Source organism: Chinchilla lanigera, unplaced genomic scaffold (assembly GCF_000276665.1).
Source record: "Chinchilla lanigera isolate Chin_1 unplaced genomic scaffold, ChiLan1.0 scaffold00069, whole genome shotgun sequence".
Classification (NCBI taxonomy): Eukaryota; Metazoa; Chordata; class Mammalia; order Rodentia; family Chinchillidae; genus Chinchilla; species Chinchilla lanigera.
Window position 1 is genome coordinate 267,973 of NW_004955470.1, and position 9,402 is coordinate 277,374.

At 40.6% G+C, this 9,402-nt stretch overlaps 1 gene segment (V, D, J or C); it reads right to left on the reverse strand.

Moving 5' to 3' along the window:
• Positions 1-7,906: 7,906 nt before the first annotated feature.
• On the reverse strand, positions 7,907-9,006 carry LOC102009708. The segment is given in 2 exon segments: positions 7,907-8,553; positions 8,911-9,006. Coding segments are annotated over 2 exon segments (492 nt in total).
• Positions 9,007-9,402: the final 396 nt, after the last annotated feature.

Below are 9,402 nucleotides of genomic sequence, written 5' to 3' on the forward strand. Positions count from 1 at the left end.
GGCCTGGGCTGTGCTCTGGGACATGCAAATCAGCAGGGTGGGCGGGGTGGGCACAGCTGCAAGACTGGCTCATCTCAGTGACTCTGCACAGGCACGGGGCCCCCGGTGTCCCAGATGAGACCACACTGCTGTAGACTTGTTTGCAGTGGGTTTTCTCTCTTGTGAACAGAGGACAAAATCTGTCAGCTTTTCCTTGAGTACAGTGTTGTTTTGCTCTCTTAGTGCTCAACACATCTTCGATAGTTTTCATAGAACAGGTGACCTACTTGATGCAGCGCATTCTCACAAAAGTCACTGATTTTTCTTTTTAGGTTTATGCTGTTTGGTACGTGTGATTAATGTTGAGAGAGGTCTTCTCCATGCTAAGATTTGCTGATAACCTTGGTCAAGTGAGTTATCAGCACCACTCTCCGGGAATGTAATGAGGTAGAAGAGGAACAAAATGGCAGTTTCCATCAAGTTACAAGGAATTAAAAAGTAGAGTCCTGAGACCAAAGAAAAATCTAAGGAAGAGATTTTAAAAGAAGACTTAAGGAGATTTAAAGAGATGCATCTTAGTATGAAGCTGACAAGAGGTTGGATAAGACCATGATAATAGATTCTGCTAATTTGTGTTTTGGATGTGTCATGGGGATTTGATGGACCACATCTACAGGTACAAGTGGATAGGTTCTTCAACACCCTTGTTGTCCCTAGCACATTCCCCTATAGGACACTGTTTCCTTTTTGTGCTTTCTGAACACCAAGGACTAAGCTGATTTGCTTCATCATGCCCTGCTGCCAAATTTCTACATTGGAGCCAGCCAACCATGGATTGAAGTTCTAGAACAATGAGCCAGATTAGTCATCTCCTCCACGAGGTGTGTGTGTGTGTGTGTGTGTGTGTGTGTGTGTGTATTTTGGGTATTGTGTTGCTCTAGAAAGTAAGCTAAGCTGACTAATCAAGTCACATATAACTCAGGAGCACTATTTTCAATTTTATTATATGACTAGAGTAAAATTATAAAGTTGAAATTTCTTTTTAGATAATGAGATATAGTGTGAAAATACTATATCATTTTTAGTATTAAAATCTTTGTTTATTGAAATATAGTATCAGGGGTACTTACCAAATTTAGCATAAATATTAAAAATTTAAGTTCTTACTTTGTACCGGGAAGAGAACTCGAGAGCTTGAGCCTTCCAAGCAGGCGCTTGTGCCACTGAGCTATATCCCTGGCCATAAATTCTTAATTCGGAAGTGAAAGAAATACTTCAAATCATTCTGAGGTATGTGGACAAAGACTTCATTTTTGTCTTTGTCAATTTATGCTTTCTAGTGTTAAAGCACATTGCTGGAAGAGTTAAAACTTCATTATGCTCAGCAAGTCTAATGGAAGTAAAGCCAATTCTGATGGAATTAGAATCTTTTATCTGCTCTGAATTTACCCAAGTATAGGTGAACACTCAAAATTCAAACACTGGATAGTAGTTATATTGAACCATACTTTTCACAGAGATAGCTTGTGTCGAGTGCTTTTTCTAACGTGATAATGGACAGGAGAGTTTACTCTAAGGAGTAGGTAATTAAACAAGTGGAAAGATAGAGCTATCCAACATTACAAAGTTCTGTGCTATGTCTTGGTTATTTTCTTGTTGCTGAGACAAAATACCCAACACTCAAAGTTAAGAGAGGAAAGACCTATTTACCTCACAGTTTGAAGAGGTTTCAGTCCATAATTTTAGTCCATAACTTGGCTGCAAGTCAGGGTGACATGGAGGGACCTCATAGAGGAGAAACAGTTCATGGAAAAGCAGAGAAGCCGGATGATAGCCAGCAATGAAGTAATAATCCATAAGCAAAGTAATAATCCATAAGCAACAAGCTACCAGAGACCCTCTTACTGTCCCTTGTAATTAGGCAGGCTACTCTCCCTTGTGGAAGATAGCACTCATACCCAGGGTGGGACAGCCTTAATCCTACCCAGAACTATGCCAAACCAATCAGTGGACAGATTAAGTAATCCCACACTCTTGATCCCAGCATTACACACTCCAGATCCAGCCACCTCCAGAAAGCTCCACCTAAAACCTTATAAAGTGTGGCATAAACATCTAGTTTCCAAGATCAAGTGTGTTCGGAGTGGTATGGCCATGGACTTGGGGACAGCTAGACACAAAGCATAACATGCTATAAAAACACAATGTAAATTGGCTATATTCAAAATATATTTAAATTATATTGTCACTCTTCTACAACAATTCTCTGGCTGCTATGCTGACTAAATGACCTTGACAAATGTCTTCCAAAAAGGGTACTGAGTATGAGCTGTCAGATAACTATCACTGTCAACACAGCTGGTTGATCACAGGGCATGTGGACCACCTCACTGCCTCACACAGGGCTGTTGCAGAAAAGCAGACCTAAATGTGAGGCGCCTGTGTTGTCACTGAGGTACACACTGTGCAGAGAGCAGCACACAGTTCCCCTGAGCTCCCCGCACCTGCCTCTCACGCAACCACACATGTGGCAGCTGGGCCACCTCCAGCAGGGAAGTTTATGTTTCAGACTCTATCACAATGAGCTCTGCTTTTTGGTTGTATGCACTGAGAGTAGGTTGATTGCAGTAATAAACCCCCACACCCTCAGCCTCTACCCTTCTGAGTTTTAGGGTAAAATCTGTCTGTGGTCCTCTACTGTTGAACCCTCTGAGACTCCAGAAGCTCAGTTGAAAACTCCATGAATTAAAAATCTTGGAAAGCAGTCTGGCTTCTGCAGGTACCAACACAAATAATTGTTTTCATCACTGTAGGACACTTTGACTCAACCTGCAGGAAATGGAGTCTGCCTCGCTAGGGGCTACAGGGTTACCTAGTGAGTTTGAGGCCAGCCTGATCTACAAACCGAGACCCTGGCTCAAAAGCAAACAAACAATGATTCGGCTGACCCAGGGAGGGATCAGATGGATGGTTCAGCTTCTCATTAGCCTGTGAGTTTTGTTGGATCTGAAACTAATACCAAAGAAGCAGTGACTGTGTGATGAACAACCAAGGGTCAAAGTACATAAGCAAATGGAAGTTCTGACATCTCCAACACAAAGACAAAGCTTTTTCTTGGTAAGAAGGACGCCTTCACAGGTTATGACCTGGTACTAAATAGACTCAGGGCAGTGGGCTGAGCTATAGGAGCAAATCAGGAGGGGTTGAACAAAGCAAAAGTATAAAAGTAGGCTTAGCCTTAATTTGTTTCATTTTCAAGCTAGTTCAAAATATCAGGAACAATTAACTATGGTTTCCAGCCAATAGCATTTAAAAATCAAATTTAATTTTGTGTTAATTAGAAGATAAAGTTGAGTGTATTTTTAATGTCTAACCTTAAATCAATTTTCGGAAGTGACCCTACGGATAAAAGCAAAACAGAAAATCTTCCTAGTTTAAATGAACGTATCTCGAAAGATAGCTTTTTAAAGTATTCATAGGTCACCTGACACCTTGTTAAAGTGCAGATTCTCACCAGGGTGGGCTATTGTGTATCTGGTATTTCCATGAGGACCACACTCTCCGTGGTGGTGATGATGATGCTGGCTTTTGAAAAACGATTAGCAGCAACCCTTTTTATTTTAACAAAAGAATGTTACATGTCCTCTTGAATAACATACACACAGGAGTGTGTGTATTTATATATGTATATATGTTTATCAAATGATTACTGTGTTTATTGAATATAATTCTTGCTTATTTTTCTCTTTAACATAGGACAAAATCTCCACGGTCAGTCCAGTCTTGCTCATAAGATTTAGAAGGATTTTCCAGCTCCAATGCATAGCTGATAAATGTGTTGAGCATTGTGGAACAGTGACCACCCTAGAACAGCAGGTGTCAGTTTCACATTGTCCCTATCATTCTGTAAGCAGCCTTTCCGGAAGTTTTTTCCTCTTGGAGTTTCTGTCGGGTTTCATAATGGGAGCTCTCTCTGCGGCTTGGTAATAAAAACTGGACGATTTTGTACCGTCCAAAAGCCCCTGCAGAGAGAAGTAGGCACAAAGGTGAGGATGAGAATCACCGGTGGGGGCTCCAGGCAGCTGAAAGCATTTCAACCCTTACCTGGGCCCCACAGACAGGTACGGAGATCACATTCAGGTAGCTGACAGCTTCCGTGCGTGCAGATGCACCTGGCTTGTAGGGGAGAAGAGTTGATTCCCCTCCTTCTGTTACCTGCCTCCTTGGCTCCCATCCCTCTTGGCCTTTCATTTGAAAGCCTAAATATCCACATAGAGAATGGTTATATGTATTTACTGCCTGTATTTCCCTTCTAGTAAGTATCTCTTCTGATCTTTGACCATACTCTAAACTGATTACTTGTTTTTTATTGTTGTTTAATACATCCTATGCACTCACTCTGTTTCAGATGAAGAGCTGGCAGTACTGCCTCCTATTTGAGATTGTTGCTTCACTGTGTTGGTTGCTTCCTTTGCTGTGTAAAATCTTTGCAGTTTCATGTAACTCCATTGTCTCTTTTTAGGTTGTTTCCTAAGATTTTGAAATCCTATTCAGTAAATCATTACCTGTACCACTTACTTGTAGGGATTGGGTCTCAATTTCTTTCATGTGAATATCCAATTTTCCCAGCACCATTTGCTGAAGGGCCAATTCATCAGAGATAGATTTTTATTTTATTTTATTTTATTTGGTGTTTTATTTTTTTTCCCAGTACTGGGCATTGAACTCACGACCTTGTGCTTGCCAGGCAGGCTCTGTGCCGCTGAGCTAAATCCCCAGGCCCTGAGATAGACATTTTAATTAAAACACATTTTTGAAAATGATGAAGATAGTCTTATCATCAGTTTAACATTGTCATACTCTGGTGTCTTAGATGTCCTAGGTGAAATTGTAAACTGCTCATAATCATTTTAATTAATCTCTTCAAAGAATCCTGCTTACAGTGAATACATTTATGTAAAAAATAAATAAATAAGAGATTGCCTGTTGATTTTATGGAAAATTAAGGGAACATTTACTTGTCAGTAATACTCCTGGTTATTCCACTAAAAGTACATCTCCTAGGTCTTAATTCTAAGGTCCAAGATACAGAATTTGGCCTGGAGGCAAAGTATTCTCAGTGCAGTATAGGAAAATGATAAGCACAAGAGGAACAGTTTGAAAACAATTGCCCCAAAGTAAACATTTGAAGAAAAAAAAAAAACAGTATGCCATTAATTTATTACATATCTCCATAATACTAAAAACTTAAAGCTAAAAGACAAATAAAACTAAAGACAAATAAGTACAGAATAAAACTTTAAACCAGGACACAAAATAGCACAAATATGTGTGATGATATTTTGATTGGAGCATCTCATAGTGTTACCAAGGTGGGTGAAAAGACATAGAAGAATAGCTGAGTATGGTTGTATAACTGTAAACCTAGTTTTTTGGGAGACTGAAGCAGGAGAACAGCAAGTTCAAGCCTAGCCTGGGCAATTTGATGACCTCTATCCCCAAAATAAGAAGAGTTAAATTGTAATTCCATCATCAAACTTTGGGCCCCGTGATAGAGTACCAGAGGAGAAATTTGGTCAGGACAAGAAAACGTATATAATACAGCACAGAAACTCATTCTTGGGTCCCTGCTACCTTTATGTTAACCTTTGGAAGCTGATTTCTCACTACTTGTAGTTGCCCTACATGTCATATCTCTGAACATTTCTTTATAAATTATTCAAATTATCCCCTTGCTGTGTGTTCGATGAGCAGTGTCAGTGAGTGGGAGTATGTGCCAATTTCCTTTATTTGTGGAATCTAAAAGAACCTGAAAGTTGTAGACATACTATTATTAGATCAGAAGTGAATAAATGGGAAGGCAAAGGATTCAGGGAGGGTAATGGGGTGAGCGATGTGATCAAAGTATGTCCTAGGCATATATGAAAATAACACATTGAGCCGGGCATGGTGGCAAACGCCTGTAATCCCAGCACTCAGGAGGCTGAGGCAGGAAGATCGTTGTGAGTTTGGGACCAGCCTGGGCTACAAAGTGAGCTCCTGGCTGACCTGAACTGCACAGTGAGATCCTGTCTCAAAAAGAAAAAAAAAAAAAAAAAAAAAAAGAAAGAAGGAAAGAAAACACATGGAAACAATGCATTTATAAAATTAAAATGAGTCAATAAAAATACTTAGAAAAGATACAGAATTTCAGTAAGAGAAGTGTTTCAAAAGATCTATTTTAGAATGTGGTATAACTGTTAATATATTGTGTTTTGATACTCACTAAGACAGTTGGCATTATTTGTTCTCATCACAAAAAATGAGTATGTGAGGTGATGTATGTATTATTCAGCTAAACTGAACCATTCAATAATGCATACATATTTTAAACATCTGGCTGTACATAATAAACATTTATAATTTTTGTTAATTAAGAGACAATTCTTCCCAGGGATTGGGGCAGGTAACACAAGGTAGAATCTTGCCATTGTATAGAACCACATAACCACACACACACATACACACACACAGAAGAAAGAACTGTATGCACACATACTACAAACAGTGGAATTTGAACAAAACAGCAAGAGAGTGGGCTGTATCAGTATCATTTTCCTGGTTGTGTTAATATGTTCGAATTATGAACAACATTACCAATGGGGAAATTGGGTGAAAGGTTTATGTGATCTCTATCTATCACTTCTGAAAATATCACGTGAATCTACAAATGTCTTAAAATAAAAAGTTTAAAAGAGTAAAATGTGCACATGTTTATTAATAATATCTGAAAACAATGGTAGAAGTAAGAATTAGGTGATGTAAAATTCCACAATGAATAAGAAACTCATTCTATTTGAGTTTATGTCTACCTAGTGTTTTCTTTCTGCTTTTATATTTCCCAAATTTGCTCGCAGACAGTAGCTTTGACTTGGCAGAGATGAGAAAATCAACCAGAAGAGAATCTAGTTGAGCTCTGCAGGTTGCCTGACACAACTTACAGCACAGGATCTGTTTTACCAAAGAGCATTTCCTGCGACCTGACTGAGCAGACAGACCGGATCTTCTGGTTAGAAGGACAGAAATTTCCACAGACTGAATGTTTTTCCCTCAGGACTGCATGTGAGATGCTTTCTGTATATACCTGGCCGTCGTTCTCCGTCCCACTGCTCTTCTGCTGGTGCTGACCCGGAGGGATTTTCTACTCAGCATGTCATTAATTGTTACATCTCCACAGTCCCCAACCATGTGGCCTCTGCTGGGTGACTTCTGGGGGCAGAAAGAGCTTCAGAAGCTTTTCTTGCCTGCATTGGGCTCAACAGGGAAAGAGTTACCTGACCTCAGTTCTGTCGACAGGAAATTCAGACAGATGCCCCTGTGGATAAGCAGTACACAGTATGACCTCTACTTCATTTAGGGGTGAGACCATGGGTAATAAAGAGAACAAGAAGTTGGTATCATGGAAATACGTTTCCAAATATTACCAAATAATACACTATTAAAATATATCTAGCTGGGCTTCGTGCTTCCCACTTATAATTCTAGATCTACGGGCAGCTGAGGGAGGACTGCCAATTCAAGGCAAGCCTGGGAAACTTAGGAACTAATTACCAGGCACCAGTATTAAAGTAGGCTTTAGAATGCAGCAAAAATAAAAACTAAAAATAAATGAATAAAGAAAGAAAGAAATCTGAGTACTCTAAAGCTGGGATTGGAGGATCACAATTTGAGTTCAGCTTGACCAACTGAGTGATTAGTAGTGACCTAGTTTGAAATTAAAAAATGTAAAGAAATTGGGTGGGCATGTTGCTCTTGCAAAGACCTATACCCCCAAAATATCCCCTGTACCGAAACATAACTCTGATAAGCCTGAAGGTACACTGAACAAATCCGATACAAATGTGTTTGTTGGGCATTTATGATGACTACATTTAAATGACAAATTAAAGACTGTATACAGGCTTGGGGTGCATTTTTATTCAGTTCTATAATAAAAACATCCACTTCCTCATGCCATCATTAGCTAGATGACTTCCTCTATCCACCTTCTGCCTGTGGCATTCAAAGTCACTTTCAGCTGAAAGGTCAATGAGCAGATGATGTTTGAGGTTTAACCAAGTCACTCATGGTCCAGAGCTCTCAAGAACACCTGTTACCCTGAGAACTCCAGCATCTTCCTGTTACCCAGACTCGAGACTGCTGTGCTGCTCCGTGACAAGCAACACACAAGGTCAGCTGGGCCTCCTGGGTGAGGGGTTTGTGTACGGGGTTGTATCACTGTGGGAGGAACATGTGTACTTTGCATGCAGTAATAAACTCCAGCATCCTCAGCCTGCACCCTGCTGATTTTCAGGGTGAAATCTGTCCCTGACCCACTGCCACTGAACCTGTCTGAGACACCAGAGGCCCGGTTGGAAACTCTATAAATCAGGAGCTGTGGAGACTGGCCTGGCTTCTGCAGGTACCAATGCAAGTAGGTGTGTCCATTACTATGCAGGAGGCTCTGACTGGACCTGCAGGAGATGGAGGCCGGCTGTTCAGGGGCGATGGACTGGGACAGTGGAGTCTGGGTCAGCACAACATCCCCTCTAGACCCTGAAATAAGAAGAGAGAAGTTGAAGGTCGTGTACAAAAACTTTTAATTATTCTCACAGTAGTCTTTTTTTCAGGCTTTATAAATTTTATGATTTTGATGTATACACCAGAAATATTTAGTTTTTAAAAAGAAGTGGACAGTTCATCCCCACCAATCTTCTGTATATCAGAGTCTTCATCAACATACAGGTCCTAGTCCTTACACTGCCCTTTCTCACCCTCACAGATGGGAACAGCACATGCACCATTCTGGAGGGAAGCAGCCCATCTTACTCATGCACAGAACACACCTGGGCAGCAGGGGCCCCAGAGCTCACCTCTCACCCCACTCCCCTCCTCAGCTCCCTCTGTCCTTACCAGGGATCCAGAGCATCAGCAGCCCCAGGAGCTGAGCAGGGAGCTTCATGCTGAACTGAACTGAGGAGCCCTGGTGAGTCAAGGCCAGAATGCAGATGAGCTTTTATCTCAGTCTTGCAGGGCGGGTCCTCCCCAGGGGACGTCATGTGAATCCCTCCTGGTGCAGCTGTGTGAAGCAAACTAGTGTCAAAGTGGAAAGGAACAACAGAAGGGCCCCTCCTGTGAGCAAAGTGACATAGAACTTCTGTGTTTCAGGCAAAGCTCAGAGATTCAGGTATTTTTTTCATTAAGAAGAATGAGTTTCTATATATATTTGATGCATCTTATTTCTTTTGTAGATATTAGTTAGATGTGGTATTTTAAATTGCTAAAAGATAATACACATGATGTACAGAGCAGAGACATTTATTGTGCAACACATAAAATTTTTTGTTTAGTCATGATTCAGATGAAACTATATGATTAAATGTGAAATTCGCCGTGTGCTTCCAT